This window comes from Emydura macquarii, unplaced genomic scaffold (assembly GCF_026122565.2).
Source record: "Emydura macquarii macquarii isolate MOO-44397 ecotype Brisbane River unplaced genomic scaffold, CSIRO-AGI_Emac_v2 contig_1563, whole genome shotgun sequence".
In the NCBI taxonomy this organism is placed as follows: Eukaryota; Metazoa; Chordata; order Testudines; family Chelidae; genus Emydura; species Emydura macquarii.
In genome coordinates this window covers 1-27,329 of record NW_027131700.1, presented here as the reverse complement: position 1 = coordinate 27,329, position 27,329 = coordinate 1, and the positions used below count along the sequence as shown (strand labels likewise).

At 43.4% G+C, this 27,329-nt stretch overlaps 1 protein-coding gene and 1 pseudogene across 1 annotated transcript; both read right to left on the bottom strand.

Moving 5' to 3' along the window:
* Window positions 1-1,597: 1,597 nt before the first annotated feature.
* LOC137157785 (ficolin-2-like) lies at window positions 1,598-13,392 on the bottom strand. The gene is made up of 10 exons (XM_067555194.1): window positions 13,311-13,392; window positions 11,920-12,033; window positions 11,132-11,185; window positions 10,148-10,183; window positions 9,146-9,181; window positions 8,468-8,503; window positions 7,506-7,633; window positions 6,387-6,516; window positions 5,659-5,793; window positions 1,598-1,845 (listed from the first exon to the last, which is right to left on the bottom strand). Exons 1-10 carry the CDS (start codon window positions 13,390-13,392, stop codon window positions 1,598-1,600), a joined length of 999 nt encoding a protein of 332 aa, XP_067411295.1.
* A 5,588-nt stretch (window positions 13,393-18,980) lies between these two features.
* LOC137157784 (ficolin-2-like) lies at window positions 18,981-24,248 on the bottom strand (annotated as a pseudogene).
* Between the last annotated feature and the right edge of the window lie 3,081 nt (window positions 24,249-27,329).

Genomic DNA, 27,329 nt, shown 5'->3' with positions numbered 1-27,329 from the left:
GCTGCTATTGTTTGTGGCCAGCTGGAAGCTCTCGGAAGAACCATGAGCTGGGCCCACAGCCCACATTTGAATTTGCCCAGGGCGGGGGGACATCCATGGGGCTCTGCCATGAAATCTGATGAGTGGGCTCACCAATCGCAGAGCCTCCATTTTGGTCGGAGGCTGCATCTACCCCTCCCGATGCCTGGGCAAATTCAAACGGGGGCAGCAGGACCCGGCACCTGTTCTTGCCAGAAGCTCTGACGCCCGCTCTGCTGGCAGCAGCAGCTGTGGTTCATGGCTCTGACTCCCAGGGAGCAGGTCTGGCTCTGGCAGGAGCAGTGGTGATGGCTTTAGCCAGAGGGAGCAGCAGGCTGGGCACTGGGAACTGAGTCTGGGTGTTGGGAGAGACGGAGGAGCAGAGCAGGGGGTGAGAGGCAGGGATGAGTGGGGAGGGGGTGATGGAAGTGAGCATGTGGGACATGTGATGGCATATGAGGGCCCACAATAAAAACCTGCACCGGGGCTCAAGAGTAACAAGAAGGCAGGGGGAGGGGACATGAGACCTGGGGTCCAGTCAGCGTTTGCTGCCCTTGCTGATCGTTAAATCTTCCACTAGGGATAATACCAGCATAAATAGGGGAGAATATGGCCTGGCCTGCCTCACAAGGAGCCATAGGCTGGGCAGTGGGACTTTCTAGTGCCTGAGATCATCTCAGTGCTCTTCGACTTGCACCATCACTCTCGAAACATGCTGCCCTCTCTCGTACACCCCAGGGTGGCCAGACAAATGCTGTCCCTTTCTGCCCTGGTGCACTCTACCCACCCACCCCTTTAATGTACACAATGCAGGGGCCAGGCACGTTTGGGCTTTAATGCTATTGGGTTGTCGTGTGTGTAAAGACAAATCTGAGACGTGGAAATCATTGAGCAGCCTTTGCTTTCTTGACAGAGGCGAAGGTTCTCCAGAGGCAGATGCAGCAGCTGAGGGTAATGATTCACTAACAGCATGGGAGGAATTGTATGACAGTGGTAGGAGCTGCAGTGGTGCATCTGGTAATAGAATCAAGAGACAGCAGAGCCGTATAGGAGAAGCGACATGAACTAGACAGAGCTGGTTGAAATGTTTCAAACTACGATTTTTTTCTGTGGACAAAAAAATTTAAAAATGGCATGAAATATGATAGACGTTGTAATGTTTTGTTTGGAAGTAAAAAAAAAATCACATTTTTATCGAATTTATTCAGCAATTATTTTTGAAAATGATTTTCTATAAAGAAAGGCAGGTTTCTGGTAAATGATAAGATAAAATAACATTTCTGATACTACATATCAGGGAGAGGAATTAAAAGAAAATACGAGAAATTTAAAAAGACAGAAGCAGAAATGGGTTCATTCAGATCCCTTTCAAATGGCAACACAAAACTATCGTTGGCTGTGTTTACCAGCTCTAATCGCAGTGCACTGCGCTGGATAAGTGTGTGTGTGATGTCTGCCCCCAGTGGCTGGCACATAAGGGAAAGATCCTTAGTGCCATCTTTGGTAAATATTCTTTATGACAGGTCTATAATTGCTATGTAAGAGCTAAGTATAATTCTCATAACTGCTCCATGATTGGCTACACGGGTCTGATTTTCATCTCTGACATCTTGTAGGAGTACTTGTGCCCTTTGCCTGACGCCCAGTTCACTCCATCAGCATAGGATTCATGGGCTCCTCCCAGGTATAATCCATTCAGGTTGGCCATATGACAATCCTTGTACCACCAGGCCCCTTTAAAGTTTGTAGCACAGTTATGCAGAGACTGGTCATTGTCACGGTCTTGGGTTGTAAACATCATGCCATTGTGTTCGGTTAAGGAATCCCCTGTGGAAACAATTCTGTTAATTTATTACATGTTTTGACAGAGACAAGATGGGTGAAAACCTCTTATTGTTTTATGTTTATTTGTTATGGTTTTACAGTTCAGTTCCCACATCCCTCCCTGGAGGTTCTGCAGTGGGAGCTAAATTTCTCCTTTCACCATGCAGCAGAAATCTCCCTGGAGTCCAGGAGAGAGATTGCACTTCTACTTCCATTGAGGAATATTTTTCACCAGGCCATATTCTGATCTCACTTACACCACTATAAATCCAGAGTAAATCATTGCAGTCAATGTGCTCAATCCTTGGGTGTCCTGAAGTCAGTTTCCACCATTGTGATGGTATAATGTGAGCCCAACATGCTCCTGACACTTTAGGATCATAGAATCACAGCATCAGAAATGTAGGGCTGGAAGGGACCTAGAGAAGTCATCAGGTCCAACCCTCTGCTCTGAGGCAGCACCAAGTGAATATAGACCATCTTGACAGGTGTGTGCTCAACCTGTTCTTAAAAACCTCCAATGACAGGGATTTCACAACCTCTGCTGGAAGCGTATTTCGGAGCTTAGCTATCCTTATACTTAGACATTTTCTCTAATATCTAACCTAAATCTCCGTACTGCAGATTAAGCCCAACGTTTCTTCTCCTACCTTCAGTGGACATGGAGGTCAAGTGATCACAGTCCTCTTTATAACAGCCCTGAACATATTTGAGGACTGGTACCAGGTTCCCCCCTCCGTCTGTGTTTCTCAAGATTAGATCACACCAGTTTTTTCAACTTTTCCTCACAGCTCAGGTTTTCTAAACCTTTTATCATTTTTGTTGCTCTCCTTTGAACTCTCTTCAGTTTGTCCACATCTTTCCTAAAATGTGGTGCCCAGAACTGGACATGGCTGAGGCCTCATAGCGCTCAGTAGAGCGGGACAATTACCTTCTGTTTCTTACATGCCCCACTCTTGTTAACACACCCCAGAGTGGTAGTAGCTTTTTGTGCAACTGCATCACATTGTTGACTCATATTCAATTTGTGATCCACTCTAACCCCCAGATCTTTTTCAGCAGGGCTACCACCAAGCCAGTCATTCCCCATTCTACACTTGTGCATTTGATTTGTCCTTTCTCAGGGAATCACTTTGCACTTGTCTTGACTGAATTTCATCTTGTTGAATTCAACCAATTCTCCATTTGCCAAGGTCATTTTGCATTCTAATCCTGTCCTCCAAAGCACTTGCAACCCCTCCCAGCTTGGTGCCATCTGCAGATTTTATAAGCATACTCTCCACTCAATTATCCAATTCATTAATGAAAACCTTGAGTACTACTGTACCCAGAACTGACCCCTGTGGAACCCCACTAGATACATGTTCCCAGCTTGACAGCAAACTCTTGATAACTATTCTTTGTGTGCAGTCTTTCAACTAGCTGTGCATTCACCTAATAGTAAGGTTTTTCAGATTGCATTTCCCCAGTTTGCTTTTGAGAATGTCATGTGGGATTTTGTCAAAAACCTTACTAAAATCAAGATATATCATGTCTACTGCTTCCCTTTTATCCACTAAGCTAATAGCCCTGTCAAAGAAGGAAATATATCTTGAAGTTTATCTTGATTATCTATTGATATACTTTATTATCTTCATTATCTTGATCAACTAAGAAGTTGATTTGGCATGATTTGTTCAGGACAAATCCATGGTGTTATTGCTAATTAATCCTGGTATCCTCCAGGTGCTTACACATTGATTGCTTTATAATGAGTATCTTTCCAGGTATCAAAGCTAGGCTGACTGGTCTACAGTTCCCCCAGTCCTGTTTGTTGCCCTTTTTAAAGATGGGTCCTATGTTTGCCCTTCTCCAGTACTCTGGGACCTCTGCCATGCTCCAGGAGTTCTCTGGATAATTATTAATGGTTCTGAGATTGTTTCAGCTAGCCCTTTAAATCCTTTAGGATGAGTTTTGCCCGGCTCTGCTGATTTGAATACATCTAATTTATCTAAATATTCTTTAACCTTTTCCCCCCCATTTTGGTTTCCGTTCCTTCCCCCTTGATGTTAATATTGTGCTGAATATGTCAGCACCATTAACCTGTTTAGTGAAGATTGAAGCAAACTAGCCATGAAACACCTCAGCCTTCTAGATGTCATTAGTTATTAGCTCTCCATTCCTGCTAAGGAGAGGACCTACACTTTCCTTCATCTTCTTCTGGCTCCTAATGTATTTAAAGAACCTTTTCTTATCGCCTTTTATGTTCCTTCCTAGGTGTAACTCATTTTGTGCCTTAATCTTTGATTTTATGCCTTCATGCTTATGCTATACTTTTGTACTCCTCCTTAGCACTTGGTCCATGTTTCCACTTTTTGTAGGATTCCTTTTTGATTTTCAGGTCATTAAGGACCTCCTGATGGAGTCGTAATGGCCTCTGACTGTTCTTCCTATCTTCCCTTCACTTTGGGATAGTTTGCTGTTCTGTTTTTAATATTGTCTCCTTGAGAAACTGCCAGCTCTCCTGAACTTCATTTTCACCTAGATTGTCTTCCTATATGCCCTAACCTACCCGGTCTCTGAATTGGTTAAAGTCTGTTTTTTTGAAGATCATTGTTCTTATTCTGCTGCTTTTACTCCTCCCTTTGCTTAGACTCAAGAAGCCTGTGATTTCCTGATCACTTTCACTCCAATTGTCTTCCATCTTCAGATTCGCTGCCAATTCCTCCTTGTCGGTCAAAATTAAGTCTAAAATACGGATCCCCCTGGTTACTTCCTCCACAAAAAGTTGTCTCCAATACATTCCCAGGACTTATAAGGCTTTCTGTGTTACTTTTCTAACAAACATCTGAGTAGTTAAAGTCCCCCATTAGTATAGTACACCTCTACCTGGAGGTATCTCCTATTTTTTACCCTTTTTTTTCCCCTCAGACTGTCAACTGGTCTGCCTCTCACCTCCTTCTGCACCAGAGAATCAGTGTATGTATTCTTAATGTAGAATGCAACCACTCCTCACTTTTTACCCTGCTGGTCCCTCCTGAACAAGTTATAGCCCACTGTACCAATATTCCAGTCAGGAGACTATCCCACTAGATCTCTGTGATGCCAGTTAAGTAGTAATTTTACTGTTGTAGTAATCCTTCCAGGTCTTCCTGTTTATTCCCCATCCGCCTTGCATTTATGTATAGGAATCTGAGATCTTGAGCAGATTCCCCCACTGATTTCCCTCTTCTTCCTCCTCCAACCCTCCATAACCCCCCAAACCCAACATCCAGCCCTCTGTTAAGGTGGCCTTTTATAATGCTTAGCTGTGGGATTTTGTCAGCTGCCACTTTTAAATCTATTTTAAAGCACTCCTCCCTAGCTGGCATGTGGGTACAATCCTACAGGAAGTGCAGCAGACTCTATATGCCACAGACTATTTCTGTCCCTGGTATGTGGGAGTCTGAATGCATACTTTGCATGAAAAGGGGCATCTCTGCCCACTCAATGCCTTGTACCAATTCTGGGTGTGCCTACTTAATTTAATTTGGATATTTCTATGGGGCATTAAGGTCTAATTTAGGAAAGCAACCAGCAATAGCTATGTCAACCTCTGTTCAGAATTCTGCTTTCAGTCCTTCACTAGGCAGGATATCCATGTTCTACTATATATTTTGTTGTCACTAGACCTGTGCTTCTCCTGTAATAGTTCAGCAGCAGAATAATTGATGTTTCCTGAAAGAGATCACTTCCACAGATTACATCACCTTTTGCTTCTGCCATAAACTATTCTATATCTTTTTTGCTTTCCATTTTTCCATCTACCACAAAAGATGGGATCAGCTCAGAACCTACCTGCAGCACCATAAATAAAGTCTCCAAGGATCAGCTTGTATCCATCTGACTCCCCGGCAATTTTGAATGATGCGTACTTGGCAAAATTATAGTTGTGTTCAAAATCTTTGAGATCGATGCGAAGTTCATTGGTTCCTTAAGAAAACGATTTGAAAGCAAAATTTTCAACATCTTCCATTTGCGTTTATTACTGTTATTGATGGTTTCTATTGCAGAAGCACCTGGAGCCCCCAACACAAATCAGGATCCATTATGTTGGGACCGTTATGATCATCCAGGTTGACTGCTTGCATAAACACACATCACAGAATTTCATCTCCTGATTCTTGCATCAAGCCAATATCTTCATATTGACTTTTATAAATTTAATCTCCATCCACCAACCTGGCCACCATATTAAAAAACTGCTCCATGTTATGCTTTGCTAAGGTAGTTCAGAATCTATGACCTCATCCAGTCTGTAGCATCCCTCATCAGTAAAACACCAGAGGACGAATGCTGCACCATGAATCATGACTAGAGCCAGCTCAGCTACCCCACCATTATTGGTTTCAGTAGCTTTGTGTGGTAGAGCTGGACAAAAAGGACCAGGAAGTGCTGTCTACAGCAACAGTGTCACCTATAATGATGGTACAACTCTATACCCTCTAACCAAGGGAAAGGTGTGGGAATACAACTTGGTGGAGAAGGTAGCTGTAAGGAAAAGAATGCATCAGTGATGTCTTTACCAAGGGATGTTAACAGGTGGATATTGTCATTCCCCAGCCAGAATTCTGACGGCCGGTAGCCGAAACCTCTTTTGTATGAATTCCAGTTACGAAAAAAATCCACCGAGCCATCCACCCGTCTCTGGAACACCTGCAGGGAAACAGGAAGTTCTTAGCTGGGAAATCCCACTTTATTTTCCATCTTACATAGAGCAGGAGACAGGAAACTCTGAGATTACAAACCATTTGCTGAGCTTTAAAGTGGTTAGATCTATTTCAACCTCAAGTGACTAGCTCAGAGGATATTAGTAATTTAGGCAGCCAGCGCTTCAAGGATCGCATGGTCTGAAATCTATGGCACTGGACTGGCACTCAGGAGGCCTGTGTTCTAGACCCATTTGGGCAAGTCACCTCACCTCAGGTTTCTCTTCTGCCCTTTCTGTGTCTTGTCTATTGAGACTGTGAGTTCTTAAGGACAGGGACAGTCTCTCATTATGAGTTTGTACAGCACCCAGCACAATGGGGCCCTGATCTTCATCAGATTCTCTAGGCACAAGTGGAATATAAATAACCATAATAAAATTAGAAGATTTAAATGTGATATATCTACAGGGTTCAAACCCTTTGTCTGCTCAGCTCCCTAGAACGCTCTCTCCACTCAGACACAGGCTACTGGAAAAACAGAGCAGCTGATGTAGCAGGACTGTGACCAACACGGAAGGAAGAAGGAATTCAGGTTCCAGCATCTGGGGCAGCTATTGAGGAGGCTGTGAGAGCCAGGCAGAGAATAGCCAGGAGAAGGGAAACCTGGTTAACCATGTCAGGCCAGTGAGAAATGTCCTCTCACACAGGGGGTCTTTTTGACTCTATAGCTCCAGGTTCCATCCACTAAACCCACTGTGTTCCCAACCAAGGTATCTGACAAACCAGAATGTTGCAGGGAAGGATTAGGAGGATTCAGGAAATGTCTGTGTTTTGGTTTCAGCCAGCCATGGTGAGCAAACAGCTTCAGAGTTTCTGTCCTCATGCTGGTTTCCTAGATTCAACCCACTGGCTAAGGGCCACCTCCCATTCTTGGGACAGAAAAGTTTGTTGTTCAAGAGAAAATGTCCAATGAGCTTCATTATGCTCCATTCTTACAATCCATCCTCCACCATCTGTGTCCATGTCACACAGCACAGTCATGGGGTTACAGTCACGGGGGTAGATGGTGTACCAGTCGCTCATGATGTTTCCTCTATCTAACAGCTCCTTGCAGTTCTTTGCTCCTGGACGAAAGAGGAATTGAAACATGTAAATTGGTTGTATCACTCTCCTTGGGGCAGGGATTTGTAGGCTGCTCTAAGTTGCACCGAGGGCCTGATCAATTGCACAATCAGGTAACTGGAAAAGAATTTTTGAGCCCCCTTCTCCTCTCCTCCACACTGTAGTGTGTGGGATTTGGGTAGCCCATGAAAAGTCTGTGATCCTTCCAGCGGTGTTCTGTGCGTTCTATCTTTAGAAACCTACCAGAGCAGCAGTGTATGCACCTAGTGAGGCTTTTCATGCTCTGTAGTTAACAAACAATTACTTAGACTCCACTCTGCCAAAATGCTTCATATTAAGTTTGTGTGAAAGAGGAAAAGACGCAAAACTTGCCCAGCCCCATGGGTTGTCTGTGGGAACAGCTCAGCCTGAGCAGAGGATTGACTAGTGTCTAGAAAACTCATGGAAATTGAAATGTGCACAAAGATTTCTACTGGAAGTGCCCGTGCAGCTATTTTGAAATCCTCTGTGAGTCAGAGGGGCTTCCAGTTATCATGTGACTTGTGTGAGCAATCCCCCCAAAGGCATATCAAATACTTGCAGGAATACTCACATGAAACAGTTTGCAAGAGAACCCATCAGCTGGAAATGTATTTCCACAAAAGATTTCACTGGCCAATTGCTAACAGCAAACACATTCATTTTGAAAAATCATAGTCTCTTTGCCGGTAATTTGAGAACAGGAAATGAGGTAAATAACGTGTCATTTTTCCAATTTGTCTATCTCTAATGGGTTTTCATGTCTGGGTTCCCTGGACGGAATGAGATGACATTAAGTGCTCATAAGAATCTCTCACCTTTCTGACACTTTATGTTATCCAGCTCTTCCTCCTCTGAACATGAAAAGAAACACAATGGAAAGTAAAATGGAACCAGAAAATGTTCTACTGTTTTTAAAACTGTGTAATGGGCCAACAGGCACAGCTGGGATAGCAATGTACTGGTGAGAGCAATCCCACTAAGTCAGGGAGTTACATCCGCTTACACTAGCTGTGAATTCATCTCAATATTTATTAGAGAGAACAGTGAGAACAGGAGAATATCAGTTAAATAAAGTACCAGTAGAAAATGCCCATTCCTTTAAATGGATATTTAACCAGGATCCATTTCTTGTGATTCACACTCCCCATTCCAAGTATGAGAGAAATATGAGGAGGGGTAGGAGCAAGAAACCTTCTCTAGGATATACATCCAGATCTACAGCTTTCATTTGCATTTCAACTGTTCTCTCTAGTACCAAAGGTCATCAGCCTAGCATTATTGCAGATGTTACAACGCTTGGATGGCCACCTGTGTTTGTAGGAAAGTCTTTCTCTCTTTATACAGCCCAACTCTTACAGGAATATCAGTGAACTTGATAGAGTGGGCATGATAATTATGCAAGAAGCAAGCTTCTTAAACCACTTAATTTTAGCTCTGCAGAAATGGAACTGAAATGACGTGCTCAGTATAAAGGAGAGGGTGGAGGGTCTCACCAAGAATTCCAGGGGCTCCCGGTATTCCTTTATCTCCTAAAAAAAGAACTTAGAATTAAAGTCTTGTTTTGCCTAAAGGTTGCCTCCATAATTCAAGATCTCACAACAATCATTTGGGTTTAATTGTAGAGGGGGCTCGTTCAAAGCCTCTGCACCGCTTGCACTTCACACAATCTGTTAAAGTTGGATTTTTACAGGACTTAAGTGATGCATTTACAGGATTCACAACCTCATGATTTTGTCATGAGTCTTAGATAATTATTGTTTCCACGGCACCCTAAAGGCTCAAAAAGCGGAAGACAAATGAAAGGAACAGCAAATCTATGATTTTTCCATAATCTCATGATTCTAAAGCCCACCTCATGGTTTTTGGTGAGCTTGAATTATGATTTTTGAACATTTGGGATTGGCAGTATTGCATTGATCTTTTTTTTTTTTGCCTTCTGCACTGGCTGAATTTCACCCTCAGGCTAAGTCTACACTGCAGTTGGGATCCTATTTCCTGGGGCTGCTCTAATTAACCCTTTTTTCATAAACTCCCTCCATTGCTACCACTGGTACAGCTCACATTAATGGCAGCAACAATAGGAGCTCTAGTGTATTTTAGACCTGCCCTTAGCAGGATTAGATGGCAGGCTGGTTTGAAATGTTGATCGATGGTGTGCGCTATCTCAAACCGTTCATGAATTTGGATCACATTTGTCAAATACTTTCAGCCAAGAAGAAAACATTTCCCACAAACTCAAAAAGTTTGTTTGTTCCAACTCTTCATTTCAAAACAACCTTTTGTTTAGTCCTTTGGCTATTAAAAAACAGAAACATTCTCTAAAAAAAAAAAAGCACTTGATACTTCTTTTTCAACCTGAACAATCTTTTCATTTTAGGAAAAATTGCACAGTGAAATGGGGGGGGGAGATTGTGACTCCCAATTTCTCTGTCGCCATGAATAGCACCATACACTGCCCTGCTCTGCAGTGAGAAGAATCACCTGAAGTCCCTCACCTTTCGGTCCAGGAGGGCCAGCTGCACCTCTCTCTCCTGATTGAACAAAAAATAAGACTGATCAGAGATACAGAATCGTGACAGTGGATCCAAACTACAGTTCTGTTGCAATAATAAACACTTTACTGTCCAATATAGAGTGAAGGGAAATTTAGTTTTGTACCTGATATTATAGGAATTGGTGTTATATATAGGAATTGATATTTGATTAAAACCTTATTTCCTCTTCTTAGCTCATCGAACAGAAAAACAATGTTTTCTACCCTGTTACTTTACCTTTTGGGCCAGCTGGTCCCACATTTCCAGGAAACCCTTCCCCATTGTCCTGCAAACACAGAAAACTGACTCAATATTTTCCAAGGCATCATAAATACTGAGTATATAACCCCTCCCTTGACCCCCATCTGAAAATACAATAACCCACGTCTCTACATTCAAATAATGTATCTGCATTGAGCTCCTTTTCCCTGATCTGAACCAGCATGGACTCTTGCATGGAGGCCCAATGATGTCAAAGGGATGAGCACATCTGGCTGCAAGGTGGGGTCCAAATCTGTGAAACATCCATTTTCTAGTGCTACCATTAAAAATGTCATGGCCATGATAAAAATCATGACTTGCTCTTCTCTGCAGTCATCCAATGTTCTCAGAGCGCTTTACACAGATCAATGAAATATTCCTCAGATAACCTCTGGGAGGTAAAGGACCATCTCTCTCCTACAGAGGGAACAAAAATCTTTAAGATAGTAAAGACTGATCAGAGTTACAGAATCTTGACAGTGGATCCGATGTAAAGTTCTGTTGCAATAATAAACCCTTTATTGTTAATTATCGAGTGAAGGAAGCGATGATGTTTTTAGAGCCCTGATATTACGGGAATTTGTGTTTTATAAATAGCTTTAATTGATATATGATCACAAACTTATTTCCTGTTCTTAGCTCACCTAACAGGAAAACGAAGTTCTCTACCCTTTGTTACTTTACCTTTTGGGCCAGCTGGTCCTGCCATTCCAGAGATCCCTGGAGGTCCCCGTTCTCCTGCAAACACAGAAAACTGACTGAATATTTTCCAAGGTACTGTAAATACTGAGTATATAACCCCTCCCTTGACCCCCATCTGAAAATACAATAACCCACATGTCTCTACATTCAAATAATGTATCTGCATTGAGCTCCTTGAGTCCCTGATCTGGCATCAGGATCCCCAGCATGGACTCTTGCATGGAGGCCCAATGATGTCAAAGGGATGAGCACATCTGGCTGCAAGGTGGGGGCCAAATCTGGTAAACATCCATTTTCTACGTGCTACCATTAAAAATGTCATGGCTCATGATAAAAATCATGACTTGCTCTTCTCTAGCAGCACTCATCCAATGTTCTCAGAGCGCTTTCCACAGATCAATGAAATATTCCTCAGATAACCTGAGGTAAAGGATCATTATCACCATTATACAGAGGAGAAAACTGAGGCTCAAAGAGAGTGACTTGCCTAAGGTCCCATAGCAAGCCAGTGAAAGAGATGGGGGAAAGAACCAGGGGACTCGGCTGCCAAATTGGTACCCCAAAGGGAATGGACAATATTTCAGAGCTTAGTTATTCTGAAGCTCCAGTCCCTCACCACAGGTTATGAGAGATTTGCCATGTGAGTTGGGCAGAGTTTCCTCATGTCAGGGTTGTGGGGACTCTCCAAAGTCTGAGCACATTACAAAAGTAACTCCCATTCCCATCAGCACCATCCACGACTGATTCCCATTCAGTGCCTGGGAACATACCTATCATTCCTTCAGCTCCTGGGTCTCCTCTGGGTCCTGCAGCACCTGGAATCCCAGGACAGCCTTGGAGAAAGGTGAGTTTATTGGAACTGCTGAGACCCACTACCTTCACCTCTGGGGAAAGAAATGAACCCATGAACAATGACTGATCTGAAACATTCTGCAGAAATCCAGAAGAATAACTCCAACAAACAAGAACCTAGATACTTCCTTTTCTTGTCTCTTTTAGTGATAAGAACATGATAAATACAAGATTGTCTTCGGTTTTATGAATTTGAGAGACAATGCCCTAATATTAAAAGTTGGGAGTTATTACTGCTAATCTTTGTTTTTAAGTTGTAGGGAAAACAAATGGTAAAAAGAAGAGTTATTAAATATTTGTATTTAAAAGAAATCATTTCAGAGTTAATTTGGATGTACACATCCTTGTGCAGTGTTGGCAACACAACCATTGCAGCATTGTGTTAGTTCATGCGAACCTCTTAATGAATTAGCTACAGTGAAATCTGAAAACATTACTGCTGTGAAATAATACATTAATTTAGTCATAAGATGGTGAAGCCAGTATGCAATCTTTTTTCAGCAAAACACACATTTTCTTCAAAGGGAGTTTGTCTGAGTGAGGTCTGCACAAATTTGACTAAATCCTGCATAAGGACCAAGGATTTCATGATGAACTAAAATAAGCCCTCAATTTTTTCTAGATTCTCAACCCAAAGTGTAGAAATGAACGTGTCGGCATGGAAAGGGTTCTGTGGTGGATTTGTGGTCATAGATACACAACAGTAGTGATTTTACAAATGATCATCTTAATTTGGTAAACATGAATTTTAAAAAGCAGAGGAATCTGAAATCATAGGATTCCTCTGAGTTTTAAAGATTGAGATTATATTATGCAGAATGTGGGTCAGATGCCTGTGGGTCACAGACTGACCAGATTAGAAATGCTCCCGCCCCAATATACAAAGGAGATGGGAGCTTTGGACAGAGATTCCAGCAGCAACATGAAGAGGTGAGAAGATAGTAACTGATATGCGACAGAAAGGAGATCAAGTCAAATTTCGAAGAATCTCAATAAAGAGACAAGATTTTCACAAAATTATTTGCAAAAATCATGTCCTATTTTTGACCACCTCTGGTCTATGTCATGCTCTTTTGCAATATAGATTAATTTTTACAAAGTAATTTTGTACAAAGAAACTGTTCTTTTTATTATTTATATAGCATCATGAGCAGGCAAAGCACTTTATAGACAGGTAAGACAAGAAAGATTCCTGAAGATTTTACATGTTGAAGGCAGCTGAATGTAACAGTTCCCAGTTCTCCAGGGTCCTGGTTGGTAAGAACCATAGTATGAAATGCTGTTGGGAACAGGATTGTCTTTCACTCACCTGGGCAGGTATCCTGAGCCTTACAAACCATTGCTGCTAGACAAAGTAAAGGGATGAGGGTTTTCTGGGCAGCTCTTCCCATGGCTGGTGCTGGTCTCTACTATGTCAGTTCCACTTGTCTTCTTGCCAGCTTTTCCTCTACTTTAGTATTTTAGTCTCTGACAGTCTTTTATATGCAATAATGATAAAGCCAATAAAGATCTCTGCCTCTGCGTCTCAGCGTGTCCTTCCCACGCGCCACATGTGAGCAGTTTCCATTGATATTTTTATTCTGCAAAAGTCATAACTGTAGCTGATTAAATGGTCTGATAGGACATGTTCAATATTGGACTCACAGCCATTGGTTCACCCACACAGCTAACGCAGTATTGTGCAGTGGTGATTACTGAACCGAGCTAGTTTGAATCCTTTCTCACAAAGTTAATTCATGCGAATGTGTCTTCTGAAATACTCAAATAATGAGCCCAACCTCACTTTCTCCTTTGCTTTAAAGCCCCCTCTTGGTTTCAGTGGGAACCTTTGGGTGAACAAGAAGAGCAGGATTGGGTGAATTTACTAGCCAACTGCGCTATTGTTATTATTTGTCTGACAGTAGCTGTAAGTGGTGTCATGTTAGACTGGACTCCGCTGTGCTGGGTGCTCTACAAGCCCATAGTGGGAGACAGTAATAGATTGATAGATTCCAAGACCAGAAATGATGGTTGTGATCATCTAGTCTGGCCTCCTGTGTTACACAGGCCATAAAATTTCCCAAAATAATTCTAAAGAAGATCTTTTAGAAACACGTCCAATCTTGATTTTAAAAATGGTCAGTGACGGTGAATCCTCACAATCCTTGGGAAATGGTTCCAGTGGTTAATTACACTCATGGTTAAAAATTTACACCTTATTTCCAGTTTGTATTTGCCTAGCTTCTATTTCCAGCCATCTCTGCCCCAAAGGACTCACAAGTTAAATAGCCAGGACAATTGAAGGGTGGAGGAAAGGAATTATTATCCCAGTTTTTGCAGTGCTATGTGTGCCTGTGGCACACACAATAAATAATAATGATGCATCCCCATGTCATATTGCTGAGACACCACTGTCGCATTTTCCTACATATACATGTGATTTTTCAGTGACTGTTGCATGGCAGACACTCCAGATGGCAGATCAATGCCATGGTTCATTTCTTATGAGCATGTGTGTTTGCATGATCCCAATCTGTAAAGCAAGAATGCAACTGCTGTTCTGCCTGTGTGCTAAGGATATTTCCTCTCTTTACACTGGAGAAGCATAACTTTTCCCAATGTGGTATTGTGGTTTGTGATTGGAATCAGACATACGAAGCTGCAAAAAAGACTATTGGAAGATATGGATCTTCTTTCAGGCAGCAGAAATCACTCAGCAGAATAAGAATAATGGAAGGAAAACAGTACACTGCCACCCTGGATAGAGTGACACGAGAGACAAAAAAACAGCAAGTAATAAGTCATTACAGAACAAAACCCATAAAGAAGCATGAAAAAAGCAAAGCACAAGAATTTGCATGGCAAAGTTTCAAGGATTGCACAAGATGAGGACACAAACAGACCACTAAAATACCCAGCTTTTAGTAAGTGCTGCTACTACTTACAAATGTAAGTATAAATGTAAGTAATACAATCACTGTGCCTAAGTCTGAAACCAGGATAAGCAACTGCAGAAGAGGAAACAAAGTATACATGCTGATGCAGTAATCCAGGAAAAGAGCACAGACAACAGGAGTGCTGTCTAGGAGCTGTATCTGAAGAGGAGGGAAAAGATGAATGGACAATTTCCAGAGACTAATGGGATGTTTATAACCTACAGATTAGACACTGGTGCTCAGGCAAATGTTTCAGGCATAAATGCTGGAAGTAGGGGTTCTGGGGGAGCTGCAACACCCTCTGGCTTGAAGTGGTTTCCAGTAGATACAGGTTTTACAGATTGGTTCAATGCTCTTAGTAACTCCACTATACAAATTGTTCCAGCACCTCTGATTTCAGGTATTAGTATTAAAAGGTTGGTGGGAAAAAACCCACAATAGGGAACATGGTGAACAAACAGGATAAACTGAAAGTTTATAATGGGGGAACTAATTCCTTCCAGAGGTCCATGTGTACTAGCAGTGACCGTAAAAGATCAAATAGAATTGATAATCTTTGTGATAGTGAAAGGGAATAAAGCTCCTATGTTGGATATAAAAACATGCTGATACAAAGAGTGCACATGGGAGAGGAGGTAAGGGACACATTGTCCAGAACATTTGATAAAACTGTAGTCGAAATGGGGTGAAGTCACACAAAGTGCATGTCAGACTGGTAAAAAAGGAAAGGAAGTGGGAAGAAAGTGCTGAGTCAACAGCTAATGAGGAGACTTTTCAGAGGGTAATTAAGGCTATGACCACAGGGTGGCCAGGACATTACATCCTGTGTCCAGATTTACGGTTTTCAGCAGAATGATCTGTTATTGATGGCATGGTGTTTAGAGGAAATAGAATAGTAGTGCCTGAGATGTTACAAGCAGACACGCGCACAAGAAGACATGAAGGGCACTTGGGTATGGAGAAGTGTAAATACAGAGCCAGAGAGACACTGTATTGGCCATGTCTGATAATGGTCCATACACTGAGGGACATGAAGTTCAGTAATTGGCTAGAGGATGGGTTTTATTCTCATTATCCTGAGGTTGTTTTATTAGAAAATAACACATCAAAACATGTAATAATGCACATGATATCCATGTTTTCCAGGCCTGGAATACCTGATGTCATCATGTTTGATAATGGTCCATGGACTGAGGGACATGAAGTTCAGTAATTGGCTAGAGGATGGGTTTAAGTCTATAACGTTGAGTCCCAGGTATCCTCAGTCCAACGGTTTTGTAGAGAATGGTGTGAACGTTGTTAAACGACTTTTGAAGACGGCCACTGCCACAGGCACAGACCCCTCTTTGGCCATGCTGAGCTATCGAGCAGCACCAGTGGATCCTGGACTGTCACCCGCAGAGCTGCTGGTTGGCAGGAAGCTGAGAACAAGACTCTCTAACTCAGTAGTGATCCCTAGTGGCAATACTGACGTAGATGTGTATATGTGTATATTATACATGTGTAAAAGCAACATAAGTGTATTAGTTATTTATCCCAGAGGGCATGGGGTGTGAGCCATCTGCACATCTGGCCGCTATGTGCCATCACCAATCAACAGGGATCCAGGGCACATGAGTCCCAAGGGGGTGGGGTACAGAGTACTCGAGAAAGGAGGAACAAGAGCCTACACCCACATTATGGATCAGGGCTGCACTAGAAAAAGGCGACAGCAGAATAAATCCAGAGTAACTCACTGCAGTCAGAGAGGTCAATCCCTGGGTGCTATACGGTCAACTTGCACCATTGCGATGGTGATATAGGAGCACAATGGACTCCCATTAGCTTATTAGTGAGCCTGCTATGACTTCACAATGTGCCTAAGCAATCCTCCAGTGCCATGCAAGAAACTCTGCATGCCAGAGAATATTTCTGCCTCTGGTGTGGGGGAGTTTGGATGTGTAGTTTGCATAAAAGGGGGCCTGTCCACCCACGCAATGCCGTGTACCAATCCAGGTGTGCCTGCTTTATATAATTCAGATGTTTCTCAAGGGCATTAAGGTCTAATTTAAGAAAACAATCAGCAGTCACTGTGCCTATCTCTGCTAAGAAATCTGCTTTCAATCACTTCACTTGGCAGGATATCTGAATAACACTATATCTGAATCTCTGCTCCTGCAATAATAACTCAGGAACAGAGTAAATAGTATTTCCTGAAAGAGAGAAATCATTTCCATGGATTATATCACCTTTCACTTATTCAATCAGTATCTGCGTTTTGAGGCAGTGGCAAAGGGTAATTCTTACTGCAGTATCCCATCATGAGACTCTGTGTATGAAAGAGACAGTACTTAATAGAAATTTCATATTGTAATTGGTGTGGGATGTATTTGGTATGTGCCTTACACTATTTTACAGCTCATTGCCTTGCCATGTTTTTCCTCTGCCACAGTGGGTACAGGACGTGCCCAGAACCCATACACAGTGCCGGCAACAAAGGCTTCAAAGATCAACTTGTCCTGCAATTTTGAATGAGATGCATACGGAAAACTGAGAGTTACCAAAATCTGCAAGTTTGACACAAAGTTAGTTGGTTCCTTTTGAAAATAATTAGGAAGCAAAATAAGCAGCATCTCCCATTAGCCTTTATTACTTTTATTGATTGTTTTTATTGCAGAAGCCCTTAGAGACCCCTTTAGGAATCACGCCCTATTAAGCTGGACACTGTCCACACCTCTGTGACCCTAAGCACCTCATAGTCACACCCTACACACTATTGTGATAATCATTGTACAAAGTGTGACTTGAGTGGTGTCATTTAAAACTAACAACTTGCTGGTCAACAATAACGTGGTGAAATATATGTAGCAGTATTACATGTAAAGTTCCAGAGGGGTAGCTGTGTTAGTCTGGTTTTAGCAAAACAATGAGAGTTCTGTGGCACCTTAAAGACTAACAATTTATTTGGGCATAAACTTTCATGGGCAGAAACCCACTTCTTCAGATGCAAGATATATGTAAAGTTATATGTAAAGTTATTAATTCCCTCTCTGTGATGCTACTAGAACATAGTCAAGACCAGATGTCCTTTCCTAGCTAAAGGTGTTAAGTTTATCCTAAACAAAGGAGTGCGGGTTGTCGCAATTTACATATAAGCAATAAACAGGACCTCAGGGCAGCCGGGGAAGGAGACTGCAGGAAACAGAACCATTTGCCTTTTAGCACACACTAGAGGGGAGAGCAGGGACTGGGGGAAACAGACATGGAACTTCCTTCACCACCAGACTCTGTCACCTTCCGCACAGCTTGAATAAACCTTACTTTGCAGGTATCCCTCAGATGAATCATCTACAAAGACAGTAACGCTGAACTTCCTGTGATAAGCAACTGAACCAACTGATTGATTGTATACAATGTTATTATATTATGAAAGTGCATAGTATACGGTCTTCTCTGAAAGCTAATGGCACACTGGTGGTTAATATCGTTGTGCAATGTCTGTATTAACACTATTTAAGGAAACATGGCTACTTAATGATATTGTGCTTTAAAGTCTGTGGCCAAAGAGGAAGAAACAGCTTCCCTCCCAGACAGGAGAGAAGGCAGCTATCTACAAGTCTCCAATGAAATGAAGTAAGGTGTGACCAAAAACAACGGAAGCCCCATTTACATAGGAATCAGCAAGGGATGGGAAGCCCACAGGAACTGAAGAACAGCATGAGGCCATCCTGCTTCTTGAATTAAAGTCATTTTGCCATTGACCTCACAGGGAGCACGCTACAGCCTGCCATGCCTTTGTGAAACCAGTGTCTGATTCTGCAGCCAAATCAGGAGTAACTCGACTGATGATAACGCAGTAACATTAGGGTTATACCAGCATAAGTGAATCTGGCTAATGAGGTCCTATTTCTACCCTCTGTTACACACATGGCTGCATTTCTCATTGGGCAGCAGAAATATAGAGCATAAAAGTCAAAGACAAGATGATGGTATAAAAAACATCTCCCATTAAATGTTCAATATGGCAGGCCTATAATTGCTGTATAAGAGCGAAATGTAATTACTATCATTGCCTCCCGGATTGACTACATGGGCCTAAATTTCATCTCTGACACCTTGTAGGAATACTGCTGCCCATTGCCTGCCTTTAGTTCACCCCATCAGTATAGTTATCATGAGCTCCTCTCAGATATAATCCGTTCAGGTTGGACCAGTGACATTCCTTGTACCACTGGGCCCCTTTAAAAGATGTGGCACAGTTATTTGAATACTGGTCATTGTCATGGTCTCGGGTTGTAAACGGAATGTCATGGATGGTTAACGAATCCCCTGAGGAAACAATTGGATGTATTTAGTATGTGTTTTTACAGTTCACTTCCCACAGTCCAGCCTAGCAGTTCTGCAGTGGGGTTGCTAATTTCTCCTTTAACCAGGCAACAGAAAATGTCCTGGGTTGCAGAAGGGAGACTTCACTTCTGCTTCCTGTGATCAGGCCAGATTCAGATCTCAGTTGCACCACCATAAATCCAGAATAACTCATTGCAGTCAATGGACTCAGTCTGCTGGCCCATGGCACCTTGGTGATGGTGTAATGTGAGTACAATGTGCTCCTAATAGCTTACTAGGAGGCCTGCTGAGGCCTCATGATGTGCCTAAGCAATCCGGCTGTGACATGCAGCACACTGAATGCCTGAGAACATTTCTGCCTCCGGAATTTGGCTGTGTAGTTTGCAGAAAAGGGGACATGTTCATCCACTCTGTGACATGCATTAGTCCTGGTGTGTCTATTTGGAATAGTTAATAACTTTCTCAGGGGTATGAAGGTCCTATTTAGGAAAGTAACCTCCAATGGCTGTGCCTAACTCTGCTTTCTGTCTCTGCACGGAGCAGCCTATCCGAATTACACCACATCTTTGGTGTCTCTAGAATCTGTGCTCCTGCAATAATACTTTAGTGGCAGAATAACTGGAACTTCCTGAAAGAGAGAGATCCCTTCCACGGATTACATTACTTTTACTTATTCAATCAATCTCTGCCTATAGAGGCAGTGGCACAGTACAGTTGTTACTCTACTATCCCATCATGAGACTTCGGATGGATGGATGAAAAGGACAAGACTTACTAGAAATCGTATGTTGTAATTGGTGTTGGATGTATCTGGCTTCTGTCACTGAATATTCAACATCTCTTTGGTTCACCATGTTCTTCGTCTGCCATGAAAGGCACAGGACAATCAAGAACCTTCCCACAGTGCTGGGAACAAAGTTTCCAAGGATCGGCTTGTATTTCTCAGTCTCTCCTGCAATTCTGAATGAAGCGTACGTGGCAAATTGAGAGGTGCCTTCAACATTTTTTTAGATCAACACGGAGCTCGTTCATTCCATTAGAAAACAATTTGAAACCAAAGTGTTCAGCATCTCCCATGCACATTTATCATCATTATTGATTGTATTACTCAGGCTTCTAGAGGTCCCAGTCAGGTCTGATGCCCCCTTATTCTGGGATCAATGTGATCATCTAGTTTGACCTCCTGCATAACACACACTAAAGAATTTTAACCTGATATTCTTGCATCAAGCAACATCTTTGTATTGATCGTTATTAACCCAATTCCATCCACCAACCAGGTCTCCCCTATTAAATTGCTCCATATTGTGCTTTACTACAATATATCAGAATCTATTGCCTTATCCCATCTGCAGCTTCCCTCATTGCCACTCTTTGGGTAAGCCATCAGAGGACACCTATTGCTCCATGAATCATGGCTGCAGCCAGCACATCTGCCACAGAGTTATCGGTTTCAAAACTTTCCCGGTACCACTGTGCTGTAAGGAACGAGCAGTGGTGCCTGCAGCCCTACTGCTGGTATAATGCTGTATAATGTACCCAAGGGAAGGTTTTGGGAGAAAGATTTGGTGGAGAAGGATCCTATAAGTAAAAGAATGCAATAGTGATGTCTTTACCAAGAGGCTTTAACAAGTGGATATTGTCATTCCCCAGCCAGAATTGTGACAGCCATCTGCTGAATCCTCTCTTGCACAATTTCCAGTCACAGATAAAAATTGACCAAGCCATCCACCCGTCTCTAGAACGCCTGCAGGGAAACAGGAGGTGTTTAGTTGAGAAATCCCACACTGTGTTCCCTTCTGCATAGAGCAGGACACAGGACACACTGAGACTGAAAATCATCTGCCCCGATCTATTTCAGCCTCAGGGGACACTTGCCTGCAGAGGGTCTTATCAGACCGTGGCAACACTGGACTGGGAATCTGGAGGCCTGAGCCGTATAGCCAGCTCTGCCACTTGGGCAAGTCACATCACCTCTGGCATCTCTCTTACCCTTTGACTGTCTTGTCTACTGAAAGAGTGAGCCCTTGAGCTCTGGGACTGTCTCTCACTATGTTTGTCCAGTGCCCTGCACAATGCTCTCCTGATCGTGATACGCTGAACATACTGTAAGATAAATGATAAGAAATAAGATGGCTTAAATGTGATATACATACAGGGTTCAAGTCCCTTTGTCTCTTCAGCTCCCTAGAATGCTCTCTCCACTCATACACAGAAGTTTTCAGAACAGTAGAGCAGCTGATGCACCAGGACCATGACCGAAGTGGAAGGAAGAAGAAATTCTGGTTCCAGAGTCCAGGGCAGCTGTTGAGAAGGCTCAGAGCCAGGCAGAGAACAGCCAGGAGAAGGGAAACCCGGTTAACTATGTCAGGCCAGTGACAAATCTCCCCTCACAAAGGGGGACTTTGATTCTAAGGCTGCATGAAACCCATTGTGTTCACAACCAATGTACCTGGAGACTTTGATAAACCAGGGCATTGTGGGAAAGGATTAGAAGAGATCAGGAAGTGCCTATTTTTTTTTCAGCTAGTCAGTCTGAGCGGACAGCTTCTTGTTTGAGTTTCTGTCTTCATATTTGTTTCCAAACTGCAACCTTCTGGCTAAAGGGCATCTCTCTTTGTTGGGACAGAAACCTATTGTGCATGAAAAAAGTGTAGAATGAACTTCATTATGCGCTGTTCTTACAATCTATCCTCCACCATCCGTGTCCATGTCACATAGCATAGCCACTGAATTACAGCCATGGGGGTAGATGGTGTACCAGCCACGCAGAATGTTCCTTCTGGCTAAGAGCCCCTGGCAATTTTTGCTCCTGTATGAATGAGGAATTGAAACATAAATTAGTTCTCTAACTGTCCGTGGAGCAAGCACTCATTGGCTACTGTATATTACACTGAAGAATGAATCAATCTGAATCAACTACAGATAAGTGGAAAGATGTCTTTGGGCCACCCGCTCCTTCCCCTCTCTGTATAGAGACCAAGAACTGGAGTATCCCTTTAAATAGTTTGAGAGCCCTCTGGTGTTTCTGAGGCCTACCAGAGCAGCAACATATGGCTAGCTAGGCCTATGTTGTAAATATTTAGCTATTTAGACCCCACTGGCCTCGCATGTTGTAAATATTTAGCAAACACTGTCATTTAGACCCCACAGTGTCCGTGCTCCTTCTTGATATTGAGTTTGAGGTGTAATGCTCTCTGATAAGACACTACAGCCATCCAGCCCTGTGTGCTCTCTGCAAGAACATCTCAGCCAGAGCTGACGGTCTGGCTCAAAGCATCTTGGGTACTCATGGATAGGAACATTTTCATCAAATTTTCATCAAATCTCAGATTTATTCTTTGCAACTTGTTTTTCCTCCTCTAATGTGCTTTCAGGTCTGGGTTCCCTGGACAGAATGAGATGACATTTGGTGATTTTAAGAAATGCTCACCTTTCTTACACTGTATATTGTACATCTGCTCCACCACTGGGTATGAAGAGAAACACCATAGAAGTTAAATGAAACAAGAAAAAATGTGTTTCTTTTTAACCTGCGTAACCATCCCAATGGTGACAGCTGGGATAGCAAAGTATTAGCTATAAAAGGTTTGCAGTTGTGCAAAATATGTTCAGACAGCAGCACACACATCTGTGACCTGAGCCAACCAGTCTGAAATAACATGATGCTTCCAAGTGAAAAAGGGAGAATATTGGTCAAATGAAGGGTAAAATATCTGTAAAAAGTACTAATGGTGTGAAATGGACAATGGAATGTCATTAATAAACTCCAGCATTTTGGTGTAATTGTTGTAGTCATAATCTGATAACAACGCCGCATAGTTGGCTTGCCGTAGCTATAAAGTCGAAGATAAGTGTACTTTTCTGTCACATAAAGCTAGGTATTTCCATTCCTTGTTGTGGGGCATAGACTTAAGAGAGAGTTGGGAGGGGATGTGTCAAAAGAAATTCCATCCCTTTGGTGGGAACGTAGTATTTCTTTCTGCCCTCTTGCAGGTTGGTGGGATGGTGGCTGGGTGTTTGCCAGTTGTTGTTAGCCAGCTCCATTAATGCTTCAATGATTGGCAGAGCAAATTTTGACAAGACTGAAGTGTGTAGGATGCGTAGCAATTTGTGATGGGTCACCATGACTCCCTCCAGTGGAACTTCTAATTATCAGCCACTCTCTTGAACAGTTCCAAAAACTGGCTGAAGTTATCGGCGGTAGTAGGAGGAGGAGGTATTATCACCTCATTGGGTGAGGAAGATGAAGCGTGTGCTGGAGGTGATGTATCTTGTTCGATGCTCTCCTCCCTTTCTTCAAGGGTTTCTGGTGTTGGTTCAGAAACTGTTGGAACAAATCCTATGGAGGCTTTGTGTTTGTCCTTGTAGGGGCTGGGATGTCTTCAGTGACTGCTAGTAACAGATGACCATGTATCCCAGCTGGGCCATTGCATGAGATAAGGCATGGTTAGTCCAAACCATCAAGGTCCATACCATGCCTGTGTGTGGCATCTGGTGTATGATCTATGTCTCGACGCCCCCGAAATTGGTCTAGTAGAAGAGGAATGCTGTGAGGAGAATACACCTTCCTCTTCCTCTCCCTCATTGTCATTTGAAAATGCAGTTGGGGAGAAGTCCTCATCATGTGCGAAGTACACTCGAAAGATATCTGTGCCAAACTGTGGGGACTGAGGTGAGGATGTTATAGTTATGGCTCCCTGTTGGCAGTGGTGGTGTTTTTCAGTGTGTTTAAGAAGCAGTGCCAATGTCGGTGTCTTAATTAGTGTAAGCACCGTAAGAGGAATCAGTGCTGGAGTGGAGGTGAGCTCCACCGTGAGTGTTGGTGCCATGGCCACCTTCAGTGCTGCAACTGCCATCGGTGCCACAACCGAGGTCAGTGCCACTGTCAGTGTCACAACCGCTGTCAGTGCCGTAACAGCCGTCGGGGCCGTAGTTGGTGCCGTAACCAAGGTCGGTACTGTAGTTGGTGCTGTGACTGCCGCTAGTGCCGTAGTTGGTGCCATGACCGCCATCAGTGCCGTAGTTGCAGAGATTGTTTTATCTCTGGACTCTGCACTGGGACGATGGGAGTCCTTTTGTGCCTTGATACAAATGGTATCAGAAGAACCAGGCACCTCATAAGTACTTAACCTTGGCACTGAAGATATCATTAGAAGAGCTGTTGTCAATGGGCTCTTCTTTGCCGGCTCTGGTAGGCAATGTTGAAGCTCTTTTACGGGAGGCCTTTTCAGTGGTTTTATCTGAATTGTCTAGCCAGTGTCAGAGGAGGGTCTCAACGACTTTTCCCTCAGGATGAGTTTTAGTCAGAGATCCTTGTCTCTCCCAGCTCTGGCTTTGGAGATTTTCCAATGGGCACATTTTTGGGGTAGGTACCGCCCATCCAGACATCGAACAAATTGGGTGTGCCCATCTGATGGTGGATGGAGTCTTTATAAGACGTGCATTTTTTGACTCCTGGTGAGCCAGATATAATGCAACAGTCCCTAAAGAGGACAAAAACATATTCTACTCTATGCGGGAAAGAAGAAAAAAAGATTTTTTTTTTTTAATAATAGGAAAGATAAGTAATATTAGCTACTGACTAAAATAATTATTATATGTACAGACTGTCTAACTATTAGGACAAAGTAAAGTGAGCACTGCTGAGGGCTCCGTCTCGGACCATGGATGGTTGAGAAAGAATAGAAGGGGGTCGGGTCACGCGCATGCCAAAAGAGGTGCCAATGGTACCAAGAGACGTCAGCTGCACATGCATGACCTGGATAAGCACTGCTGTCAAAATCTCCGCTCAAGGAAGCAAGGCTGCACCAGCACTTAGAATGGAGCAACCACAGGGACACCACTCAAAGAAGAATCCTTGTTTTGCTCAGAAATCATCTCCCTGATCCAAGTTCTCACTTCAGCACCCACGTGGGCTTTAACTGGGCAGGTGCTAGAGCAAGGCCCCTGCACCAATTCTGGTCACTCAGTCCACCAAAGAAGAGCTTAAGGAACGTATTTATTTTGTCTTGTCCTCTGCACTGGCTGATTTTCTCCCTTAGTGCTAATTCTGACCTGCTGCAAGAAAAACCACTCTCTCAAATCGCCTTTATTCCCCTACTGATGAAGTACTAACAATAATTCCACAGCTTCATGAATATGGCAACAAAAAACACATTAAGTAGTATGGATCTGGTGTTCAGAAGTAGATGGTTAAATCTTTGTTTGTTTGTACAGTGGCTAGCATGAGGGGAGCCTGTTCCATAACTGGGACCTGTTGAGACTACAGGGACACAAATTGATGATAAATAAAGAAATAAGATTATGTCTTTATTTATCTAATAATAATAAAGTAAGTAAGTGCAATGAGTGAAGCTGTATGAGCCACACGTGCTGTGATTCCTGCAGTTATTTCCTTTGACTAACTCAGCACTTGTGAAACAGACATGAGAGGGCAGAGCCAGGCCAGGCCATGTTTAATACTCAGGCACAGCCATAGTTCAACAGGCTTGTGTTGTGGAACAGCAAGGAAAATGCAGCTTCCAGTCCCTCTATCACAGTAATCAGCAATATAAAGTGCCCTGCTCTGCAGTGAGAAGAAACATCTGAGGGATCTCACTTTTCAATTCAGGAGGACCAGCTGCTTGACTTTCTCCTTGAGTAGAAAATAAGATAGTAAAGACTGATTAGAGACACAGTGATTCCAGAGAGGTAGCTGTGTCAGTTTGTTTTCAACAAAACAACGAGAGTTCTGTGGCACCTTAATGACTAACAAATTTATTTCGGCATAAGCTTTCGTGGGCATAAACCCACTTCGTCAGCTGCAATGATCTTGATAGTGGATCAGAATGGAAGTTCAGATGTGATAGTAAACAACAGGGTTCACTGGTGAAACTGAGGTGAATTTGGCCCCTCTGTTGAAAATTATACAGCGAAGGGAAGCTATGGTGATTTGTGTACCTAGCTACTATAGAGATAGGTGTTTTAGAAATAGCTCTAATTAATGTGTTTAAAAATGAAGACCCTGTTATTTATGGGAGAACAAAGCTCTCTGCCAGTTGTTACTTTAACTTTTGAACTGGCTGGCCCCACCTTCCCTGGATTCCCTGAGCTCCCCGTTCTCCTACAAACACAGAAAACTCAGACTGAATATTTTTCAAGGTATCGTAAATACTGAGAATGAAACCCCACAACCTGGAAATAAAATAATCCACCTCTTCCTAAACCAAATAATGTATCTGCATCAACCTCCCTGACTCCATGATTTTATATCATGATCCACTAGCATGGACTCTTGCATGGAGGCCCTGTAGCTGGGAGGGGTGGTCCCCCTCTGAGAAAGACCCAGAGGGGGAGCCCGACCCCACCTGGCTGGTAAAGCCCTAAAGAAAAACCTCTGACCAGAAGCAGGTGGGCGGGTCCAGGCCTTAGAAGCCCCAGGGACACCACCTGACCGGAAGCAGGGGGTGGAGCCAGGCCTTTAAAATCCAGGCCTGCGAGCCCAGTCAAGAGAGGATGGCTGAGGGAGAAGGATGTGTCTCCTCCTGATTGCCTAGCTAAGGCCAGGCTGGTGACCCATGCCAACAGGGAGCAGCTGGTCTTATCTCTAGTCTGGGAACCAGTGGAAGGCTCACCAGAGTCAACTGCCACCTGGGAACCGGCAGAGGGCTGGCCGGAGCAGTATAGAGCCTGGGACCCAGAGAACCTACCGGTCCTGCCTGCAGCCTGGGGGCCAGAGGACCTGGATGAGCTGCCCTCTGTGGAGGAACCCATGGAGTTGCCAGAGCTGCCACCTGTGGATGAGGAGGGCCTCGTAGGATTACTGGGGGTTTCTGGGAGGAAGAAGCCCAGGGGCAGCCATTAGTTCGTGGCTGAGTCTGGGGTAACCCAGGTGGCGTGTTGCGGCAGGAGCCCCGCCCACCCTATGGCAAACACTTTTTGCCACTGCAAGGGCCCTGGGCTGGGACGCAGTGGAGACGGGTGGGCCTGCATCCCCCTCCCCCTTCCCTAGGAGCCCCGAGAGAGCCTCACCCTCCATACCACTCCAGAGAGTGGGCCTGTTCCTTTGCCGGCCCTGCTGGAGGGCCTGGCCCTAGACTGCTCCT